The sequence below is a fragment of the Xenopus laevis genome, chromosome 6L, assembly GCF_017654675.1.
Source record: "Xenopus laevis strain J_2021 chromosome 6L, Xenopus_laevis_v10.1, whole genome shotgun sequence".
NCBI classification, from domain to species: domain Eukaryota; kingdom Metazoa; phylum Chordata; class Amphibia; order Anura; family Pipidae; genus Xenopus; species Xenopus laevis.
In genome coordinates, this window is record NC_054381.1 from 160,734,581 (window position 1) to 160,759,155 (window position 24,575).

At 41.5% G+C, this 24,575-nt stretch overlaps 2 protein-coding genes across 2 annotated transcripts; both read left to right on the forward strand.

Moving 5' to 3' along the window:
* The first annotated feature begins 2,609 nt into the window (after positions 1-2,609).
* LOC108719453 (lymphocyte antigen 6E) lies at positions 2,610-8,304 on the forward strand. Its single transcript, XM_041566688.1, has 4 exons — positions 2,610-2,733; positions 4,023-4,136; positions 5,779-5,997; positions 8,138-8,304. Exons 1-3 carry the CDS (start codon positions 2,682-2,684, stop codon positions 5,979-5,981), a joined length of 369 nt encoding a protein of 122 aa, XP_041422622.1. The 5' UTR covers positions 2,610-2,681; the 3' UTR covers positions 5,982-5,997; positions 8,138-8,304.
* A 2,426-nt stretch (positions 8,305-10,730) lies between these two features.
* Positions 10,731-14,843, forward strand: LOC108719455 (ly6/PLAUR domain-containing protein 2-like). Its single transcript, XM_041566687.1, has 3 exons — positions 10,731-10,838; positions 13,346-13,459; positions 14,556-14,843. The coding sequence occupies exons 1-3, from the start codon at positions 10,787-10,789 to the stop codon at positions 14,756-14,758; spliced, it is 369 nt and encodes a 122-aa protein (XP_041422621.1). The 5' UTR covers positions 10,731-10,786; the 3' UTR covers positions 14,759-14,843.
* Positions 14,844-24,575: the final 9,732 nt, after the last annotated feature.

Here is a 24,575-nt window from a genome sequence, read left to right on the forward strand (position 1 = left end):
TCCTAAAAAATCAATGGTTTCAGGCAGAAAATCCAAAAAATTCTTACAATCCAAATTTTTTCGAGTTTTTTTTCCACACAGGAAAATTTTGGGAAAATGTATTGATAAATTAGCAGAAATAACCCATGTGGATTTCATCGGAGTAAATTTCAGAAATAGATTAGATTAATTCCGATTTCGATAAATAACCTCAAATGTTCTGGAGAGATTTTTCATTTTAAATATAACTTTGCTGTCACCTTAAATCCATGGCTTTTTATTTGCACAATTATTTGCTTCTTTATTACTGTACATTTCCTATTATTATTTTTATTATTATTTTTATTATTATTATTATTTTTTTTATCAATTCTTTATTTTTTCAATTTTGAACAAAAAAGAAAAAGGAAATTGGGGTAAATGGGATACAGAAAGGAAAACAAGGGAAGAAAGGAGAAGTGTGGTTCTATTCCATATTGTATACAAATATCCCAAAGAAACAATCAATTATTTCTTCACGAAAAAACATCTACTAAGAATTCATATATTTTATCCATTATTGTAATCACCACTAATATTACAAATAGAAATCCACATATGTATCAATTTATTTTCTTCATAAATTCTACCCAAAGTTTTTTTTCCGCATAGGAAAATTTCGGGAAAATGTATTGATAAATTAGCAGAAATAACCCATGTGGATTTCATCGGAGTAAATTTCAGAAATAGATTCGATCAATTCCGATTTCGATAAATAACCTCAAATATTCTGCAGAGAACCATAAATGGCATTTTTCATTCTAAATATAACTTTGCTGTCACCTTAAATCCATGGCTTTTTATTTGCACAATTATTTTCCTCTTGATTACTGTACATTTCCTATTATATATAATTATTATTTTTATTATTATTATTATTATTATTAACATTTATTTATACAGCACCAGAATATTTTCCTACATAGTGATTCACATAACCCATGTATTTCTATTTAGAGGGTTATTTATTAAACCTCAAATTTATATGGTCAAGTTTTTTGGGCCAAAACTCTTATTTTTAGTGGAAAAAAAACGACAATTTTTTTTTAAGATTTATTATTGCAAGAAGCTGGAATCCAAAAATCCCAAATCTCAGACCTGTCGAGGTCCTGTATAAGCCAATATAAGAGGAAACAAACCCAATTTGAAGTTATCATGGTCTGCGCTGGGTTTAGCCCAAAAATACAACTTTTTCAGGGTTTTAGAACAAAAACTTGAAAACATTGAGCGATTCAAGGAAAATGTCCGATAATTTGAGCGATTTGGGTTTTCACTCAATTTGATCGCTTAATGAATATGGTCAAATAGAGCATTGGAGTTTGGTTGTGGTTTCTCTTAATAAAACAGGAGATAAATTCAGATTTTAGTAAATAATCCCCTAGGGGCATATTTATCAAGGGTTTCATTTTGAATTTGAAAAACTTCAAGATTCGAATTCAAAACGACCAACCAAAATTTTAAAAAAAGGGTTTTTTTTGGCCGAATAGTTCGGTTTTCTATCTAATTGGTCTGTATTCCACCGAATTCGAATCATACAAATCAAATAATATCGAATTCAACCGAATTTGAATCAAAAAAACCTTTGATTTTTGAAAGTCCACCATTGATTCCAAATAGGAATTCGAATCATACAAATCAAATAATATCGAATTCGACCGAATTTGAATCAAAGTTTTTCTCAAAAAAACCTTTGATTTTTCAAAGTCCACCATTGATTCCAAATAGGTTCTAGGAGGTCCCCCATAGGTTAAAACAGCAATTTGGCAGGTTTTAGATGGTGAATGGTCGAAGTCTAATGTTTAAAAAGACAGTACAATGATAAATTTCGATATTTGAATTTTTGAGTTTCTTTAAATAAGAATCGAATTTGGACTATTCCCTACTCGACGTACACAAAAAATAGCTTGTAATTAAAGTTTTTTGAAATAGAAGATTCACCTTGACCTTTGACAAATCTGCCCCTTAGTGTATAAGGGGGTTATTTATCAAAATCCAATTTTTTTTGTTAAATAAAAAAGTCAGACCAAACTAGAATGCACGATGCAGCCTTATTTATTTAAAAATCTTGATTCAATCGGATCGTCGACAAACTTGGCAGAACAAAACCTGAATCGCACCATTTTTTTGCCTTTTTCCCACAAAGCCAGAATTTTTTCCAAAAAAGTCTGACATAGTCGGATTTTCGGGCTAATTCTAGTGCAGACCACAGAAACTTCAATGAAAAATTTGGATTTTATAGTTAAAATAGTTATTGCCATTCAGACTTTACTAAATACCCCCCTTAGTGTATATCTTAAACAAAAACTACATTTATAGTATCCCAAATGACCCCCCAGCTCCATCTCTATCCCCCCAGACCCACTGACAAACTGATCTTATATCTGTGTCACTGGCGCACACGACTCACTACTTCTAAAGCCAAAACACCTTCATTTCTTCTCAGCTGAGTTACAATGGGGCTTTGCTTGGGAAGTTACACAGGGATATTTGGCTTCTAAAATATTTAAGGGCAAGTAAAGCCATAATTATCATCGTCAGAGAACACAAACCGGAATATCAGGATAATCAATGATAGATCCGGGGCAGTGTACATCCAGATTGGGGGGTATATAAGTGACAGGAGAGTGTGGGAGACAGAACAGAGCGACTCACACTCACTGAGCATGGCTGAACTATACATCTCTCTGCTGGTGGCTGCTCTCTGCATTGGCACAGGTAGGTCATAATGTCACCCCCCGACCTGTCCCCTTTACCCTCTTACTCCATCCTCATTCCTTCCCTTATTCTCCCGTCTCTTTCTCAGTTCAATCCCAGCGATGTCTGAATGTCACATGGGACAGTTACGGTTTATTTATCATTTTTATTTGTTTAACGTATTGAAACAATAAGGTCACCTGATCTCTTATAAACACAATATTCCCACAATGCTTTGCATGCTTCCACAATTCTCTTTATAGGTCTATTTATCACAGAACATGCAAAGCATTGTGGGAATTACACCTTATATGGTCACAGAACAACCCCTCAGTGACTTCTAATATCCTTATCATTTACAGTAGGGGGTACATTATCCCTTATAATACATGAGTGATACTCAGAGTTCCCTGTATAACTCAGCCTGCAGCCTTGTGTCTTTATATGGTCACAGAACAACCCCTCAGTGACTTCTAATATCCTTATCATTTACAGTAGGGGGTACATTATCCCTTATAATACATGAGTGATACTCAGAGTTCCCTGTATAACTCAGCCTGCAGCCTTGTGTCTTTATATGGTCACAGAACAACCCCTCAGTGACTTCTAATATCCTTATCATTTACAGTAGGGGGTACATTATCCCTTACAATACATGAGTGATACTCAGAGTTCCCTGTATAACTCAGCCTGCAGCCTTGTGCCTTTATATGGTCACAGAACAACCCCTCAGTGACATCTAATATCCTTATCATTTACAGTAGGGGGTACATTATCCCTTATAATACATGAGTGATACTCAGAGTTCCCTGTATAACTCAGCCTGCAGCCTTGTGCCTTTATATGGTCACAGAACAACCCCTCAGTGACTTCTAATATCCTTATCATTTACAGTAGGGGGTACATTAACCCTAATAATTGTGAATTTTAACATTTCCAACAATCTTACATTTCACTCTATTGTTACTCCATGTGTCAGCTACATCATTGCCCATAATAGTGAATTAATATAAATGTGCTCTGTGTATCATTAGCACTAACATGTTGATCATTCACATCAGTCCCTGTTGAAGAGGAGCTTACAATCTAAGGTCCCTTCCAGGAGATGACATTACATGGGGTGTAGGTAACAGACAGGGTAAGAACCCCTCGAGTTAAAGGGAAATGTTGGAGAAGGTTGAACAAGAAATACTGAAGGGACGGGGCATCTCAGCTGAGCTGGGGGCAGTTACTCACAGACTTGATATAATGTTACATGGTTTTCAGCTTTTCTGTGTGTATTTTAATGGGAATATTCTCTTTATTTGCAGCTCAGTCCCTGCAGTGCTACACGTGTTTGGTTGCCACCAGCAATGCCAACTGCATGACCCCAACCAACTGCAGTTCAACCGACACCTCCTGTATGACAGTTGCCAGTTCAGCATGTAAGTGAATGGGGGTAACAGGCAGTTATGGAGGTTGAGCAGAGCTGGGATCAGAAGTGTATGAAAGGGGCCAGTAAACATCGCTACTGCTTTTCCAGAAGTATAAAGGACCCAATGAGCCACACATGATAGATCTGTGAAAACTGTGAAAACTCCTGCATGAAAAGAGAATAAGATAAACATTATTTCAAAAACAGGGCAAACAAGACAGAATATTTAACTGATTATATTTAGAAAGTTTCTTATTTCACTATTAAGTTTAGATTTTTTCACTTTTGCTATAGTTCCCCTTTAAATAACCTCCTGAGCTGATCCTTTCCTGGGAGAACTGCGGGGAGACCTAATCCTTCCCTTCCCCCATCTGTGTTCAGCCAATATTCATTATATTAAATGTAATTATTGGATCATTATATCTCACAATTTGGTTTGCAACGTATATCTCATAAAACACAGTCAGTACTAATGGGGCTGCAATAGTAGGATAAGATAGAGGTGGGAGATGGAGTCAGTAGGGTGAGGTGGAGGCAATAAAGTAATATGGAAATGTAGGATAAGATGAAAACTATAGGACAAGATGGAGACGGTAGGGCAAGAAGGACAAAGTATAGCTACATAAAGGCAGCAGAATTATAGGACAAGATGGAGACAGTAGAGGAATATGGAAATTTTAGGACAAGATTTAAACTTTAAGACACAATGGAGAAAGTAGGACAAGGTGGAGACAGTAGGATAAGATGGAGAAAGTAGGACAAGGTGGAGACAATACGATAAGATGGAGAAAGTAGGACAAGGTGGAGACAGTAGGACAAGGTGGAGACAGTAGGACAAGATGGAGACAGTAGGACAAGGTGGAGACAGTGGGACAAGGTGGAGACAGTAGGACAAGATGGAGACAGTAGGACAAGATGGAGAAAGTAGGACAAGGTGGAGACAGTGGGACAAGGTGAATAAAGTAGGACAAGGTGGAGACTGTAGGACAAGATGGAGAAAGTAGGACAAGGTGGAGACCGTAGGACAAGATGGAGAAAGTAGGACAAGGTGGAGACAGTAGGACAAGATGGAGAAAGTAGGACAAGGTGGAGACAGTAGGACAAGGTGAAGAAAGAAGGACAAGGTGGAGACCGTAGGACAAGGTGAAGAAAGTAGGACAAGGTGGAGACCGTAGGACAAGATGGAGAAAGTAGGACAAGGTGGAGACAGTTGGAGAGGAAAGTTACATTGGGACAAGGTGGCAACAGCAGAACAAGGTGGAGACTGTAGGATAAGATCCAAACAATAGGGCAAGATGGAGACAATAAAATACTAAACGTTAACTTAAAGGTGAACCAGCCTTTTTAGAGAAAATCCTTTTCTAGTTTCTTAGTAATAATAAAGATTCTCCTTCAGTGCAGAGATGTTCTTAGAGGGAGTTCAATGGGGGCAATGGATTTGAGCTCAGGAGCAAGTTGAATGTTTCATTGGATCTCACATTTACCTCTATATGTGGAGAGAAATGTAATATAGAGATAATGTGTATTGTAAGGCAAGATGCTGTGAATAGAAGGGGGTGTAACTGTGGGAGGGAGTATAGTAAGATGAGGGGGGAGGGGCTCTTGCTGGAGAGGAAACCACTAACACTAAATCTCTTCTTTCCATTATACAGTTGGTTTAACAGCCATAATGAAATCCTGTAAGTCCAGTTGTTCCCCGGCAAATACCAACCTGACCCTGGTCACTAGTTCAGTTTCCTGCTGCAGCTCCGACCTGTGTAACGTCAGCGGCTCCTCTGCTGTAAAATACAGTTTCCCTGCGCTGGGCCTGTCCCTTGGCTTCCTATTGGTCCTGCTCAGAAGCTCCGCCCAGTGATGCCCTCGCGCTCCATGTAAATATGATTGTTATTTCCCTGTGTATAACAAAGCGCTACTAAAAAACATAATATTGTATAAAACTGTCAGTTGCTTTGTTTCCTCATCTACAGCGAGTGCAGCACAATATGTGGGGGTTGGCTTTCATTAAAGGGGTGGTTCACCTTTAAGTTAACTTTTATTATATTATAGAATTGCTAATTCTGAGCAACATTTCAACTGGTCTTCGTTTTTTTATTTTGTAGAGTTTAATTATTTTCTCTGATGCTTTCCAGTTCCCACAAAAATATGTAAATGTTGCTAGGGGAATTTGGACCTTAGCAACCAGACTGCTGAAATTGCAAACTGGGGAGCTGCTGAATAAAAAGCTAAATAAGTAAAAAACTACAAATAATAAAACATGAAAACCAATTGCAAATTGTTTCAGAATAACCCTTTTAATGTTGGGGGGTACAATGGAGGAGAGAGTAGAAGAGAGAAGAAGGGGTGAGGGGTGTAACTAAGAGGAAGCAGACCCAGCGGCTGCAGGGGGCCCATGACATGATATTGAGGTAAAATGAAGAGAAGGGGAAGCACAGAAGAGAGGCGGGAGAAGAAAGAGAGAAGAGCGTAGAACAGAGAAGAAAGGGAGGAGAGAGTAGAAGAAAGAGAAGAAAGAGAGAAGAGAGTAGAAGAGAGAAGAAAGAGAGAAGAGAGTAGAAAGAGAGAAGAGAGTAGAAGAGAAGAGAGTAGAAGAGAGAAGAGAGTAGAAGAGGAGAGTAGAAGAGAGAGAAGAAAGAAAGAGAGTAGAAGAGAGGAGAGTAGAAGAGAGAGAAGAAAGAGAGAAGAGAGTAGAAGAGAGAAGAAGAGAGAGAAGGCAGATAATGTTGAAGTGTAAAGGGGAAGTAAAGCGGAAGAGAATAAAAAGGTAGTGCTTGTTTTGCTGCTTCTACTCTCTGCTCTTGGGGTTAGGGTGCCACCTGTTATTATTAGGAAGATTTTTTTTTAAAAAAAAGTGGCAACCCTTCTTGAGGCGGTTACTTCTTGAGGCAGTTAGCCATGATGGGGGTTAATGTGCATCATGATGAATATGCTCCAATCTAGAGATGTGTGGGCCGGCCCCAACCCCACAAAAAATCTTCGGTGCTCCTTTCCCTCTCCCTGCCTGTGACATCACACTGTCGGCTTCTGTTCCCTGAATTTATAGACTCACACGTGTCCAGTCCCACCCCTTTTGTGATGTCACTGCAAGGCAGGTCGGGCGAGAGTCTATAAATAGAGGGGACGGAGTGGGCCGGCCCAAGTTTGGGTTGAGAGGGGGTGGGTTTGGGTCAAGTCTCATTACTCCAGAGTCCAAACCCACCTACACTTATAATGGGAAATGGAGCTGAGGCACAAGTTGTGTATTTGTGCAGGTGTGAAATGTTGTTCTTGTAACACTGAATTGTATCTACATCACTATCACAACACAGGGCACCTGTAGCACACACTTTATAAGGGAATTAACTGGAGTCTCACACAATGTTGCAGATCAACTCAGGAGAACTTTCCCAATACATCCACCCCTCGCCCAACATTAAATAAAAACACAACAAGGTTTCCCAGGCCATTGGCCCCAGTCTGCTCCCCAATTCTCTGCCTCTTTCCCTGGAGTTGAGACTTATTTGGCCAGATCTCAGATATAGTATCCGGGGAATTGAGATCTTCAGTAGCCCCATGTCCAAAACCTGTTATATCATTATTATAGTCTATTGTATACACTGGCGCTTTGCTTACTCTCCCTTATTATTATAAGTACAACATTCCTTCCCATGACAGATATTTTACTTAAAACAATATCTGAGACACAGTAAAGTCATCCATTGTATCATTGTTTGTAATTAACAAATACTGGCCCGTTACTCACATGCAACATTGAATGAAGCAGAATAACAAAGCACCGAGCAGAAACCCAATGTTCCTCAGCTTCTTCTCCTTCTCATACAGGGGATAAAGCCTAAAGACACTCAACAAATATAAAATTAGATGATAGAATTCCTTGGCAATGTGCAAAAAGGCAGTCGGGGGATATGCCATTATATCTATGATTCTCTCTACAGCCTCTGTTACTTTATGTATTGCTGAAGAAATGATCTGGTTATTCATTTAGTTGACTACCTCTGTATTTTATTCATTCAGGAGCAGAAAGTCCAAGGAAATGGTGTACAAAGAAGCTGATCTAAGTATGTGTGGAAGAAATGATACTCTAAAGCTTTCAGGTGGATTTTCAATGTATTTTCCATAAATTTGGCTTTCTGAGGTCAACTTACTTTTAGGGGTTTTTACTCCAAATAAAATGCAAACAGTGTGTTGATTTTTCAGTAACTGAAATGACAGCCATGAACATGCAGATGCACTGTATTGATTTAGGGGTCTTACGTGACATATAATTTGATTATTATTATAGTTTATTTTAGTACCTAAAATCAAGACAAGATGCTGAAGGAGTATCAGTAGATCCTATGTGGGTTTGTGCTTTCCAAAATATATGTGTAACCTACTGCTGGAACCCTGAGTAATCTGCTAAACCAGCCTTATTCGCCATGAACAAGGACGGGCAAATCTGTGCTGTTTCGATTCGTTGAAATATTTACCGCAAAATTCACGAAACTGTGGAAAATTTGCGAAACATATTGAATTCAATGGGTGTCAAAATTATTTGGCTGCGAGCGTCAATTTTTATACGTGCGATTATTTTGTCTAAATGCATTTAAGTCAATGGGCGTCCCAATAATTTTGACTCGTGACAATTTTATGTTTGCGACTATGCTGACATGCAACAATTTTTTTTTTAGTCGTGGCGGGTTTTTCCCGCATTTATTTGCTGCCGGTGAAACATGGAAATTCGCTCATCACTAGTCATGAAGCATAGAAGCCCTTGTCTACCCTGGTCTTCCCAGATGCCCATTTTGGGCCCTGGAACTTTATTTGGCAGAATTGAACCCACTCACTTTGGAGATCAGAAGCAGCAGCGGTACAGAAAAGGATGGGGTAAAAGCAAAGTCAGAGCAGTCAAACAGCTTGGCTATGGTTGGTCAGTAAAACAGGTCAGAAGAACCAGCAGAATCGAACACATTTGTAGACAGAAACAGGTGTACCCGTAGCCAGTTTAAACAAGAGTACCATGCAAAAATCCCAAAATGAAGAGTTCTGAAAATTAGTGGTGTCATGGCTTGTTCCTGTCAAGGGTGAGGTTAGGGGGCGCTGTGGAGGCAGAGGAGGAGGGTGAGGCCTTCAGACAAGGACTGGCTGTGCCCACGAGACACAGAAAGGAAAAAAGCAGGAACAGGGTGAAGAGGGCGTAGTGTCAGGGTGGAACAGGTGCGGAACAGGATGGAGCGGGTGTAGATCAGAACAGGACAGGATGGAGCGAGTGTAGATCAGGACCGGAGAGGATGGAGCGGGTGTAGATCAGGACCGGACAGGACAGAGCAGGTGTAGATCAGGACAGGACAGGATGGAGCGAGTGTAGATCAGGACAGGACAGGATGGAGCGGGTGTAGATCAGGAAAGGACAGGATGGAGCGGGCGTAGATCAGGACAGGACAGGATGGAGCGGGCATAGATCTGCAGAGTCAGGATCAGGGTGTAGGGATGGGCGAATTTGACCCGTTTCGTTTCGACAAAAATTCGCCGCCACCGAAATGTCGCAGATGCCCATTAAAGTCTTTTTTTTTACGCACCCCGCCATACAAGTCTATGGCCGTAATTTTTTCGGCAAAATGAGGTGAAAAAATTCGCCCATCCGACAGGGTGAAGAAACAGATCAGGATGGGGGTTGAGCAGGAGGACTGGAGCAGAAGAACTGGGCAGTAATGAGACCGGAGCAGGAACGCGAGGGCAAGGCAGAGCAAGATTCAAAGCAAGGTAAAAAGCAAGGTTCAGGCTAGGTGAGGCAAGGTAAGGATAAGGCTACACAGACAAAGTACAGAAAGGACAAGGAAAGATATAAGGGAAGGAGCAAGCTACAAGATAAAGGGCAAGGCAAGGTTAAAGGCTAGAGCAGGAGAACCCGAGCTAGGGTCAAGTCACAGTGCTCAAGTAAGTCAATGCTCAAGCATTAATGAGGAGGAGGGCTGGCCTTATATAGGGCAGGGTCAGCCCTGATTCCCAACTCACCAATCAGGTCGCTGCTGGGGAGGGGCTGCTCACCTGGCCCAACAGTCGAGGCACAGAGCCAGAAATCCCCGGCTCAAATCCCAGCAGAGCCCGACAGCTCCAACATCAATGTGCATAAGTCCATGTGAACACGGCACACAAACAAACCAGGACCCCAGCACCGACCAACCAGAGCACCAAGAAGTATATAGACCAGGTTCCCAGTATGACTTCCATTATGGTTTTCTGGAATAAACTTACTGTCAGGGGCATTCGTTGCTTTGTGAGTTACAGTATCTTCATTGAGAATTCGGTAATTGTAAACCCAGGAATCCCCTCCATCTTTATCCTTCCAAATCTCTTGCCCCCCTGAAGGGATCTGATGTGTTTGTCAGCGGTACATCGATTTCCTACTTCTAAATGATTGTTATAAGGAAGACATTCCCTTTGTGCTTTCACTATGAAGTTCACGGTAACGTTGCGCCGAGATATTTAGCTTGAAAAAACTATTGAGCAAAACAAAATATTATACAGAGAACAAGCGAGAATTTCAGGTCATTTTATAAAACAATGGAACTGGTGCGTAACTGAAAGTGTCTGGTGGGAAAGGGTGTGTACATACAGATTGGGGGGTATATAAGTGACAGGAGAGTGTGGGAGACAGAACAGAGCGACTCACACTCACTGAGCATGGCTGAACTATACATCTCTCTGCTGGTGGCTGCTCTCTGCATTGGCACAGGTAGGTCATAATGTCACCCCCCGACCTGTCCCCTTTACCCTCTTACTCCATCCTCATTCCTTCCCTTATTCTCCCGTCTCTTTCTGAGTTCAATCCCAGCGATGTCTGAATGTCACATGGGACAGTTACGGGTTTATTTTTATTTGTTTATTAATTTGAACTTTACTCTCTAATATACATTAATGGTCCATATGAGCAATGTCTGAGCTTTCCTTGTCTCTTTACTGCTGGTCCTGACTGATACAATATAACACTAGTCATCCCAAACAAAAGCAACAGTTGGTGTCAAATATACTTGTATAATATAAATGTATAATTATAGTAGGGGGTTCTTATTCCACATATCACATTCCATTAAAACCATTATTACTAAGGGTTATTCATTTTGGAAAGAGAATAACTCCTAACGTTCAAGTTGACATAATAAGTTGAAGAAAGATTCGTCCATCGGCCTTTTGTCAAGTTCAATCTTTTGGATCCCCCCTTAACTGTCTCTTCTCCAGTGTGAGACGGGCTGAAAGGAGACAAAACATGCGGCAAAAGGTCTTCTGAAATCAGTTTCTTGTCTCATGTCATACACACAGCACTGCCGCAATTTCAAAAATGAGAGTTTAAGGTTCCCATAAGGCATCATGGGCGGAGACATGCAAATCAATTCTTTATGTTCCTTTGACCAACTATACATCCAGAATCACCGGATTTATATAACAGATACAGCCAAATGGTTCAGAGCCAGAGATACAAACTTACAGACAGTCTGATTCAATCTTGTTAGATCTCAGTGGTGACAGGGGGCAAACTGTACCTTAATTCTACTCTAACAGCATTGTGCTGTGATCTCTTCTCATTATCTAATTGCATATTAGCCAGGCTGAGAGCAAAAGACACACAAGGTGGGACTTAGTCAGGCCAGGAGCAGAGACACAGGGCGGGATTTAAGTTGTAAGAGGAGAGACAGGGCGGGATTTACGCTGGAAGCCGAGAGACAGGGCGGGATTTAAGTTAAAAGCAGAGAGACTGGGCGGGATTTAAGATGGAATCAGAGACACAGGGCGGGATTTAAGTTGGAAGCAGAGAAACTGGGCGGGATTTAAGTTGGAAGCAGAGACACAGGGCGGGATTTAAGATGGAATCAGAGACATAGGGCGGGATTTAAGTTGGAAGCAGAGACATAGGGCTGGATTTAAGGTGGAAGCAGAGAGACTGGGTGAGATTTAAATTGGAGGCAGAGAGACAGGGCGGGATTTAAGTTGGAAGCGGAGAGACAGGGTGGGATTTAAGTTGGAAGCAGAGAGACAGGGCGGGATTTAAGCTGAAAGCAGAGAGACAGGGCGGAATTTAAGTTGGAAGCAGAGAGACAGGGCGGGATTTAAGTTGGAAGCAGAGACACAGGGCGGGATTTAAGTTGGAAACAGAGAGACAGGGCGGGATTTAAGTTGGAAGCAGAGAGGTAGGGCTGGATTTAATGTGGAAGCAGAGAGACAGGGCGGGATTTAAGGTGGAAGCAGAGAGAAAGGGCGGGATTTAAAGTGGAAGCAGAGAGACAGGGCGGGATTTAAGTTGTAAGAGGAGAGACAGGGCGGGATTTACGCTGGAAGCCGAGAGACAGGGCGGGATTTAAGTTAAAAGCAGAGAGACTGGGCGGGATTTAAGATGGAATCAGAGACACAGGGCGGGATTTAAGTTGGAAGCAGAGAAACTGGGCGGGATTTAAGTTGAAAGCAGAGACACAGGGCGGGATTTAAGATGGAATCAGAGACATAGGGCGGGATTTAAGTTGGAAGCAGAGACATAGGGCTGGATTTAAGGTGGAAGCAGAGAGACTGGGTGAGATTTAAATTGGAGGCAGAGAGACAGGGCGGGATTTAAGTTGGAAGCGGAGAGACAGCGCGGGATTTAAGTTGGAAGCAGAGAGACAGGGCGGGATTTAAGTTGGAAGCAGAGAGACAGGGCGGGATTTAAGTTGGAAGCAGAGAGACAGGGCGGGATTTAAGCTGAAAGCAGAGAGACAGGGCGGAATTTAAGTTGGAAGCAGAGAGACAGGGCGGGATTTAAGTTGGAAGCAGAGACACAGGGCGGGATTTAAGTTGGAAACAGAGAGACAGGGCGGGATTTAAGTTGGAAGCAGAGAGGTAGGGCTGGATTTAATGTGGAAGCAGAGAGACAGGGCGGGATTTAAGGTGGAAGCAGAGAGAAAGGGCGGGATTTAAAGTGGAAGCAGAGAGACAGGGCGGGATTTAAGGTGGAAGCAGAGAGGTAGGGCGGGATTTAATGTGGAAGCAGAGAGACAGGGCGGGATTTAAGGTGGAAGCAGAGAGAAAGGGCGGGATTTAAAGTGGAAGCAGAGAGACAGGGCGGGATTTAATGTGGAAGCAGAGAGAAAGGGCAAGATTTCAGTCCCTGTGACAGTGGAGACACAGGAGCAACATACAAACACAATATAGTGCTGATGATACATAATATATGTTTAAGTATATTAATGTGGGAATATTCTCCTTATGTTACAGCTGTGTCCCTGCAGTGCTACACATGTGCTTCTGTCACAAGCAATGCCAACTGCATGACCACAACAAACTGCAGCTCAAACAACACCTACTGTCAGACTAGTGTTGCTTCTGCTTGTAAGTAACGGGGGGGGCGTTATGAAGGTGGGGTAGCACTGGGATCAGAAGTGTATGATGGGGCAATAAACTCTGAAACTACTAGACAGTAGGCCAAGATGGAGACAGCACGTCAAGATGGAGACAGTTGGACAAGATATAGACAGTTAGGACAAGATAGAGACAGTAGAGCAAGATGGAGACAGTAGAGCAAGATGGAGACAGTAGGACAAGATGGAAACAGTAGGGCAAGATGGAGACAGTAGGACAAGATGGAAACAGTAGGGCAAGATGGAGACAGTAGGGCAAGATGGAGACAGTAGGGCAAGATGGAGACAGTAGGGCAAGATGGAGACAGTAGGGCAAGATGGAGACAGTAGGGCAAGATGGAGACAGTCGGGCAAGATGGAGACAGTCGGGCAAGATGGGGACTGTAGGGCAAGAGGGAGACAGTAGGGCAAATTAGATACAGTAGGGCAAGAGGGAGACAGTAGAGCAAGCTGGAGAAAGTAGAGGAGAATGGAGACAGTAGAGTAAGAGTAGAGCGAGTTGGAGACAGTAGAGCAAGATGGAAACAGTAGGACAAGATGGAGACAGTAGAGGAAGTTGGAGACAGTAGGGCAAGAGGCAGACAGTAGAGCAAGATGGAGACAGTAGTGCAAGAGGGAGCCAGTAGAGCAAGATGGAGACAGTAAAGCAAGTTGGAGACTGTAGGTCGAGATGGAGACAGTAGAGTAGGTTGGAGACAGTAGGGCAAGAGGGAGACATTAGAGGAAGATGGAGACAGTAGAGCAAGTTAGAGACAGTAGGGTGAGAGTTACTCATGTTCAATATTTAGATTCTCGTGCAGTGCAGAGATGTTCTTAGAGGGAGTGCAATGGGGGCAATTGATTTGAGCTCAGGAGCAGCTATAAGTTTGAATGTTTCATTGGATCTCACATTTACCTCTATATGTGGTGAGAGTTGTAATATAGAGATAATGTGTATTGTAAGGCAAGATGCTGTGAATAGAAGGGGTGTAACGGTGGGAGGGAGTATAGTAAGATGAGAGGGTGTCAGGGGGAGGGGCTATTGCTGGGGGGCACTGGCTAACTCTGATGTCTTTTAAATTACACAGTGGGTTTATCAGTTATCAATAAAACCTGCAGTTCCAGTTGTACTTCAGCATCTGCCAGTTTTGCTGGATTCTCTTCTTCAGTTTCCTGCTGCAGCTCCGACCTGTGTAACGTCAGCGGCTCCTCTGCTGTAAAATACAGTTTCCCTGCGCTGGGCCTGTCCCTCGGCTTCCTATTGGTCCTGCTCAGAAGCTCCGCCCTCTGATGCCCCTCCCCCCGGGCTGCACTGACATATGAGCATTATTGCCCCTTGTATTCCAACCTCATTCAATAAACATAATATGGTGTAACAATGTGACATTTTTGTTTCCTGAAATATAATGTGAGCGCAGGGTCAGCACAAGCTGCACCAATATGTGATTTATGCAGTTGCACTATTCTGCCTGACTTCTACAGAGAGAGAGAGAGAGAGAGAGAGAGAGAGAGAGACAGAGAGAGAGAGACAGAGAGACAGACAGAGAGACAGACAGAGAGAGAGAGAGTTACATAGTTAAATTGGGTTGAAAAAAGACAAAGTCCATCAAGTCCAACTCCTCCAATTGAAAACCCAGCCCCATACACACACCCCTCCCTACTGTCACATAAATGATATATACCCATATCTATACTAACTATAGAGTTTAGTATCACAATAGCCTTTGTATTATGTCTGTCCAAGAAATCATCCAAGTCCCTCTTATAGTCATTAACTGAATCATCACCCGGCAGTGCATTCCCCAACCTCACTGTCCTCACTGTGATGAACCCCCTACTCTGTTCCTTTAAATGAAAGTTCTTTTCCTCTAGTCTGAAGGGGAGGCCTCTGGTACGTGATTCTCTTTATGGGTAAAAAGGTCCCCTGCTATTTGTCTATAATGTCCTCTAATGTACTTGTAAAGTCTAATCATGTCCCCTCACAAGCGCCTTTTTCCAGAGAAAACAACCCCAACCTTGTCAGTCTCCCCTCATAATTTAACTCTTCCCTCCCTCTAACCAGTTTAGTTGCACTTAGTCTCTGCACTCTCTCCAGCTCATTTATATCCCTCTTAAGGACTGGAGTCCAAAACTGCCCCCATACTCCAGATGAGGCCTCACCAGGGACCTATAAAGAGACACAATTATGTTTCATCCCTTGAGTTAATGCCCTTTTTTATACAAGAACTTTATTTGCTTTAGTAGCCACAGAATGACACTGCCCACAATTAGACAACTTGTTATCTACAAAGACCCCAAGATCCTTCTCATTTAAGGAAACTCCCAACACACTGCCATTTAGTGTATAACTTGCATTTATATTATTTTTGCCAAAGTGCATAACCTGCATTTATCAACATTGAACCCCATTTTCCAGTTTGCTGCCCAGTTTTCCAGTTTAGACAAATCACTGTGCAAAGTGGCAGCATCCTGCATGGAACCTATAGTTCTGCACAATTTAGTATCATCTGCAAAAATAGAAACAGTCCTTTCAATGGCCACCTCCAGGTCATTAATAAACAAGTTGAAAAGCAAGGGACCTAGTACAGAGCCCTGCGGTACTCCACTAACAACACTGGTCCAATTAGAAAATGTTCCATTTACCACCACTCTTTGTAGTCTATCTTTTAGCCAGTTCTCTATCCAGGTACAAATACTATGTTCCAGGCCAACATTCCTTCATTTAACCAGTAAAGATAGACACACAAAGAAAGGCAGGGAGAGAGGGAGATAGAACAAGAGGGGAGGGGGGGTAGAGAGAGATTAAGTTGCTTCAATCACTGAGTAACTAGTGGGACTGAGGGAAGACAATTAGTGTGTGTGGGATAAGGGAATATTGGCCTTTAATTTATTATCAGTAAAGACCCTGACTTGTGTTTTACTCACTACATCTCAGTCTGCATTGTCTGTCTGGACTTGACCCACATCTTATTGTGTGCTGTTGCCTATACAATTGTAAATGAGTGTGAGTGTGTGCCTGAGTATGAGTGTGAGTGAGTGTGTGCCTGAGTAGGAGTGTCTGCCTGAGTATGAGTGTGAGTGTGCCTGAGTATATGTGCCTGAGTATGAGTGTGAGTGTGTCTGCATGTATGTGCCTGAGTATGAGTGTGTGCCTGAGTGTGAGTGTGCTTTAGTGTATGTGCCTGAGTATGAGTGTGTGCCTGAGTGTGTGTGCTATTGTCACCATTTCTCTACCTGAGTATGAGTCCTTGCCTGTGATCTGAACTCTGAGCATTAGAACTGACACTGTGTCTATTCAATCTATACGGACATTATTATTCACTGAACTGGCACCATTGTTATTACTGGCACTTCATATGACTATGAAACAAATAATTGAGTATTTAGTGGTAATTCAACTCCCCAAACCCAAAAACATCCTTCTCTGCCTGTACTGTACCACTACTATGAGAGTTATAAGAGACTATGAGAGTTATAAGAGACTATGAGAGTTATGAGAGACTATGAGAGTTATAAGAGACTAAGAGAGTTATAACAGACTACGAGAGTTATAAGAGACTATGAGAGTTATAAGAGACTATGAGAGTTATAACAGACCATGAGAGTTATGAGAGACTATGAGAGTTATAAGAGACTATGAGAGTTATGAGAGACTATGAGAGTTATAACAGGCTATGAGAGTTATGAGAGACTATGAGAGTTATAACAGACTATGAGAGTTATGAGAGACTATGAGAGTTATAACAGACTATGAGAGTTATGAGAGACTATAAGAGTTATGAGAGACTATGAGAGTTATAACAGGCTATGAGAGTTATAAGAGACTATGAGAGTTATAACAGACTATGAGAGTTATGAGAGTCTATGAGCGTTATGAGAGACTATGAGAGTTATAACAGACTATAAGAGTTATGAGAGACTATGAGAGTTATAACAGACTATGAGAGTTATGGGAGACTATGAGAGTTATAACAGACTATGAGAGTTATGAGAGACTATGAGAGTTATGAGAGACTATGAGAGTTATAAGAGACTATGAGAGTTATAAGAGACTATGAGAGTTATAAGAGACTATGAGAGTTATTAGAGACTATGAGAGTTATAAGAGATTATGAGAGATATGAGAGACTATGAAAGTTATAAGAGACTAAGAAAGTTATAAGAATTTAAATTTTTAGAGGAAAAAAAACTTTTTCAAGATTTATTATGCTAAAAATCCAAAAATACATCATCTCAAACCTGTCAAAGTTGTGTTGAAGTCAATGGCATATGTCCCTATAACAATTGGAACATAGTTTTTGACATTTTGATTTTTTATTTGCTTTAAAATCAGAAAAAAATTGTGTTTTTTTGGGTGACAATTGAAAAAAGTTGCTTGAATCAAATTGACGAGCGATTTTGTTGTGACTTTTCCTGCGCGTACAATTTTTGTACAGATTTATTTAGCTAATTAAGCCAAATCGTGGTTGGGAGGTTGGTCAAATTTTTATTTTTCAAATAATGAGAAAAATTCTAATAAATTTTAATAAATACCCTCTAAATCTTTAAAAGCCATTGTATACCTGACATACCATCAACACCACCAACTTAGAGTTAATTGAGAAAAAATAAACAACCTGCTCGGGCTATTCTATAAAAATCGAATACAATCGGCTTATTTTCGGGCTAAAAAATGTAAATGTGAAGAATTACTGCCAAAACCTCCCCCCTCCATAAAAGATGACCATCAAGGAGGTTCGAGTATTTATTTTCCAACAGAATATTCGGTAGAGTTTAGCAAAGTTTGCCGTATTACGAAACAATTTCTTCCCATATTATATGGTGACCCTAAAAGACATACAGCAAACCCAATCAATCCAATTTGTTTCCCGTAAAGCACCCACTTTGGCTAATGAATGTAACCCTTAACTAGACCAACTAGTAGAGTAGATTGAGGGCTACATTGGAGCCTCTTTCAGCAGGATGGACCTTCACTAGGAGGAAGGAACATGTGAGGGCATTGCTGAACTTTACCTCTTTACTGCCAAAGATGTTGAATAATAGAGAAGGACACTCGAGGTTTTATTCAATATAAGGCTAAGGCCACACTAGGCGATAGCGCCGCGATTTGACTCGCAGCGACTTTTAAGCAATCGCTGGGGAAACTTTTGCGCTGGCGTCTATGGGGAATCGCGTAAAATCGCCAGCGTAAAAACACACGCGGCGATCTTTTCTCTACTGTCGCTCGAAATTGCCTCGCTAGGTGATTTCGAGCGACAATAGAAAAAAGATCGCCGCGTGTGTTTTTACGCTGGCGATTTTACGCGATTCCCCATAGACGCCAGCGCAAAAGTTTCCCCAGCGATTGCGGCTTAAAAGTCGCGGTGAAAAGTCGCCGCGAGTCAAATCGCGGCGCTATCGCCTAGTGTGGCCTTAGCCTAAAGCAGCACAGGGGTAATAATACTCACAGTACATGAGGTCGATCAATAAGAGCCAGGTACAATCAAAGATGAAGCAGACTCAGCATAGAGGCACCACTGAAGGAATAGCGGGGGAAGTTGAAAGTAACACCTTCCAGTTTATCGGTAGCTCATGTTGTCTGGATCCCGACAATAGACGTGGAACAGGAATAGAACAAAAACCTGATTCCCTTGTCAGTACTGTGGTCCCTTCACTACAGACAAAGAGCCTGAGGGAGAGCTACTCCCTTCTATCCTCCTTGGTGGAGCTCAAAGCTGCTGTTACTAACTAATACTCACTGACTCACTCTCCTAGAGAGTGTTATAACAGTCACTATACTGCATACTAACTAACCTCGTTCGTCGGGTCCCTGTACCCTGACTTCTCTAATGGGGTCATCCCTTTAGGGTCTAACACTTCTGGGGTCTTGTTGACTCCAAGGAATCCGTCTGTTGTCTCATGTCACAAGTATAGAGAAAGGCCAAGCAAGACACATATAGTTTCAGAAACTAGAGCATAGATACCATTCTGGACACTGAGCTGATACAGAAGTTGCACCTTATTTGGCTTTTGTACTGAGACTGTGAGTCTGTCCCTAAGATGGAAATAGTGACACAGTTATGCTAAAACAAGAAAGATGATTGGATGCCTCTGGATCAGCCCCATGGAAGAAGAAATGGTTAAATAGTCATCTGTTGTATTGCTTATTGTCCCCCAACGTCCTCACGAGCTTTCAGGATGTGTGAGCTATTATTTAATACTCTGTATTAATGTATACCTCAAATAAAGCTGTCTGCTTAATTTCCTGAGTGAATCTGTTTGGTTCAAGTCAGGCCCAGGGGAAACTTCGGGGCCAGGCTTGACTTGAGTAAGTATTTAAATCCAAGAGAGACTTAATCATTGTGGGTGAGAATCATATATCCCTAGTGGAGAATCATATCGATAGACGAGCGACAATATATATCTTATATTATCTGTAAATTTGAATACGACATCTATCCGACATTTATGGGGTCTTCGTTGGGGTCCTGTGGTTCTGATCACACGAGGATTGATCATCTCAGCTCTTGGTAAGTAAGTTTCTTTTTTAAAAACTCGAGATAGAATGGTACCACAAGGTTCGCAACCCAGTGAAGATATTATTAGTCTAAGGAAGGATATATCTATAAGTAGTGTTTCGCCAGGCAGCACAGAAGCTTTTATAACCCTTGTCTTGTTAACTTTTCCTTTTGTAACCCATTGTCTTGTTCCATGTTATATGAATAAGTGACAGGCCATTTATAGATAATTGAGAAATCAGGACAGTCTGGTTACTGTATCCCAATGATGAATAAATAAAAAGGGAAGGATTTACAGGTAAATTATGGATTTAGTAATCCTTTCCCTATCATTAACTATAAAGCTGCAGGTCAGTTACAATTTACAGTATTCTTATATAGAAACACTGCTGGTTCAGTTAAAAAATTGTAGACATTGAGTTGTCCTCCTCGGGGCAAATTCACTAAGCGCCGAAGCGCCTAACGCTAGCGTCAATTCCCTAGCGTTGGTCATTTTCGTTACTTTGCAAATTCACTAACGAACGCTGGCGTAGATTCGCTAGTGTTACTTCGCACCCTTACGCCTGGTGAATTTTTGCAATGGACGTAACTACGCAAATTCACTAACGCGCATTGTTCTGAACGCTACCTTTTACACTAGACTTCCTTCGCCACCTCAGACCAGGCGAAGCGCAATAGAGTAGATAGGGATTGGTTCAAAAAAAGTTCAAATTTTTTCTAAGTCCCAAAAAACGCTGGCGTTTTTTCTATATTATGGGTGATAGGCTGAAAAAGATCAAAAACATTTTTTGGGGCCTCCCCTCCTTCCCCCCTACATTTCCTGACTCATGGCACCTTAACTATACAGTGGGCACATGTGTAGGGCAAAATAAAAATTGTATTTGATGTTTTGAAGGTTTCCCAGGCTTGTGTAGTGATGCTACATATACCTCCATCGAAATTTGAATTTGGCGCCGTATGCAAATTAACCATCGCTAGCGTAACTTCGCTTCGCTTAGCGAATCAACGCTAGCGCAACTTTGCAACCTTATGCTACCCCTGAGTGCAACTTCGGATTTTAGTGAATTTGTGGAGCGATGACGAAACTACGCCTGGCAAAGTGCGGCAAAGTAACGCCTGGCGCAACTACGAATCTTAGTGAATTTGCCCCTCCAGCGCAGTATCAACAAACTGACAGCTGACAGTAGTGTTGCCACCCGGCCGGTATTTTGCCGGCCTAGCCGGTAAAACACCAGCCAAGGCTGGGGCCGGTATCACAAATTTACCCGCAATGTAGCTGTAGGTAAATTTGTTATACACTTAAAAGAAGCCCGTGGCCTGCCCCCAGCCTGCTCCAAACTTACCTTTTTTCCTGGGCTTCTTGCCAAATTCGCATGTTTGGCTCCACCCCCTTTGACGTCACGATCTGGCCAGCCAATGGTGCACCCGGCCCCGCCCCTTTATCGTCTCGGCTCCGCCCCTTTAAGACCGCCCCTCCACCTGCCGGTAAAGGTTATTTTAAAAGGTGGCAACCCTAGTGACAGTGTAACATCATGTCATTTGAATAGGAGGAGAAGTAATAAGAATTGTGTTGTTGCACAAGAAAGTGATCCTTGTAACACTTCAACTGATGCAACTAACAGGGTTAATCCAACGGACTCATAGAAATATCTAATATTGCACCAGTGTCATTTCAAAAGGTTTTGGTGGGTTTCAACAACTTGAACAACTTGAATGCTGCAATTATTCCCACATTTCCGTGTGAAATTCAAACGTACAGCAATGTATATGTAAAAACCATAAGAGCAGCAATTATCCATACAAATAAATGACACCAAAAGTGTAAATGTAGAAATGTAAACCTCGTGTTCTGTTTTGACAATGGAGGTTAGGTTTAAAGGGATACTGTCATTGGAAAACATGTTTTTTTCAAAACGCATCAGTTAATAGTGCTGCTCCAGCAGAATTCTGCACTGAAATCCATTTCTCAAAAGAGCAAACAGATTTTTTTATATTCAATTTTGAAATCTGACATGGGGCTAGACATATTGTCAATTTCCCAGCTGCCCCAAGTCATGTGACTTGTGCTCTGATAAACTTCAGTCACTCTTTACTGCTGTACTGCAAGTTGGACTGATATCACCCCCTCCCTTTTCCCTCCCAGCAGCCAAACAACAGAACAATGGGAAGGTAACCAGATAGCAGCTCCCTAACACAAGATAACAGCTGCCTGGTAGATCTAAGAACAGCACTCAATAGTAAAATCCAGGTCCCACTGAGACACATTCAGTTACATTGAGTAGGAGAAACAACAGCCTGCCAGAAAGCATTTCTCTCCTAAAGTGCAGGCACAAGTCACATGACTGGGGGCAGCTGGGAAATTGACAAAATGTCTAGCCCCATGTCAGATTTTAAAATTGAATATAAAAAACTCTGTTTGCTCTTTGTTTTGCTCTGTTTGCTCTTTTTTTTTCCCATGACAGTATCCCTTTAAGAAGAGAAATGCTTTCTGGCAGGCTGCTGTTTTTCCTTCTCAATGTAACTGAATGTGTCTCAGTGGGACATGGGTTTTTACTATTGAGTGTTGTTCTTAGATCTACCAGGCAGCTGTTAAGGTGGCCATACACGGGCCGATAAAAGCTGCCGACAGACTGTTTATTGGCCCGTGTATGGGGGCCCCCGACGGGCTTCCCCGATCGAGATCTGGCCGAAAGTCGGCCAGATCTCAATCGGATGGGACAGAAAATCCCGTCGGATCGCGGCCGCATCTGTTCGTTGATGCGGTCCCGCGATCCGACCGCCCGTTTGCCGAATGCTAGGTCCGATCGTTGGGCCCATGATCGGATCTGCCCGATATTGCCCACCTCAAGGTGGGCATATCAGAGGGAGATCCGCCAAACGAGCGGATCTATCCATGTATGGCCACCTTTAGGGAGCTGTTATCTGGTTACCTTCCCATTGTTCTGTTGTTAGGCTGCTGGGGGAGGGGGTGATATCACTCCAACTTGCAGTACAGCAGTAAAGAGTGACTGAAGTTTATCAGAGCACAAGTCACATGACTGGGGGCAGCTGGGAAATTGACAATATGTCTAGCCCCATGTCAGATTTCAAAATTGAATATAAAAAAATCTGTTTGCTCTTTTGAGAAATGGATTTCAGTGCAGAATTCTGCTGGAGCAGCACTATTAACTGATTCATTTTGAAAAAAAATATTTTTTCCCATGACAGTATCCCTTTAAAGTATAAGAAAGATATTCTGGGTTCCATGATCTCTAAAAAAGGTTACAAATGAATTAAATTAAATAATTTTGCATTTATACTTTTTATATCAGAGTTGGGAATCTAGTATAATGTTTGTTTTATTTCTTGAATAGAAACCATCAGCACTGGTGTGAATTTCTCTAATGTAGGTTTTATTTTGCAGGTGTTTAAAGCTTCAGACCAGAGAACCAGATCTGTGTGAGTCGTTTTAGACACTGCTGAAAGACATGCAAACAATACTTAAGGGATACATTTAATCTATTCAGTAATATTAGTTTGCATTTAAAATTTAGATTCACTATAATTAAAGAGAAAAGTTTATCTCTTTAACGGCTGTTCAACCTCCAGGTCACAGATAAGTTTATCTCATGTTTGTTTCCTTCTTCTTCTTCTTTCTGTATTTGTTTTAACTTTCCATTGTTTAATTAATATCCTGTATAGTTACTTTTATATGTAACAACATATTTCACATCACTAACAACTTCTTTTTCTGTATGGGGCCGATTCACTAAGGGTTGAATATCGAGGGTTAATTAACCCTCGATATTCGACTAGGAATTAAAATCCTTCGACTTCGAATATCAAAGTCGAAGGATTTAGCGCAGATAGTTCGATCGAACGATCGAAGGATAATTCCTTCGATCGAACGATAAAATCCTTCGAATCGAACAATTCAAAGGATTTTAATTCAATGATCAAAGGAATATCCTTCGATCAAAAAAAGTTAGCCAAGCCTATGGGGACCTTCCCCATAGGCTAACATTGAGTTCGGTAGCTTTTAGGTGGTGAACTAGGGGGTCGAAGTTTTTTTTAAAGAGACAGTACTTCGACTATCGAATGGTTGAATAGTCGAACGATTTTTACTACGAATCCTTCGATTCAAAGTCGTAGTCGAAGGTCAAAGTAGCCCATTCGATGGTCGAAGTAGCCCAAAAAAACTTCAAAATTCGAAGTTTTTTTCCTTCGAATCCTTCACTCGAAGTTAGTGAATCGGCCCCTAAGTGTCTCACTTCTAATACTTTCTATTTTATTTTTGTCACTCTACTTGTCTAAAATTACTAATTTCTCTAATACAGGTATGGGATCCCTTATCCAGAAACCCGATATCCAGAATCCAGTCTCCTATAGACTCCATTTTATCCAAATAATCCAAATTTTTAAAAATGATTTCCCTTTTCTGTGTAATAATAAAACAGTCGCTTGTACTTGATCCCAACTAAGATATAATTAATCCTTATTGGAAGCAAAACCAGCCTATTGGGTTTATTTCATGTTTAAATTAATTTCTGATAGATTTAAGGCATGAAGACCCAAATTACGGAAAGATCCGTTATCTGGAAAACCCCAGGTCCCAAGCATTCTGGATAACAG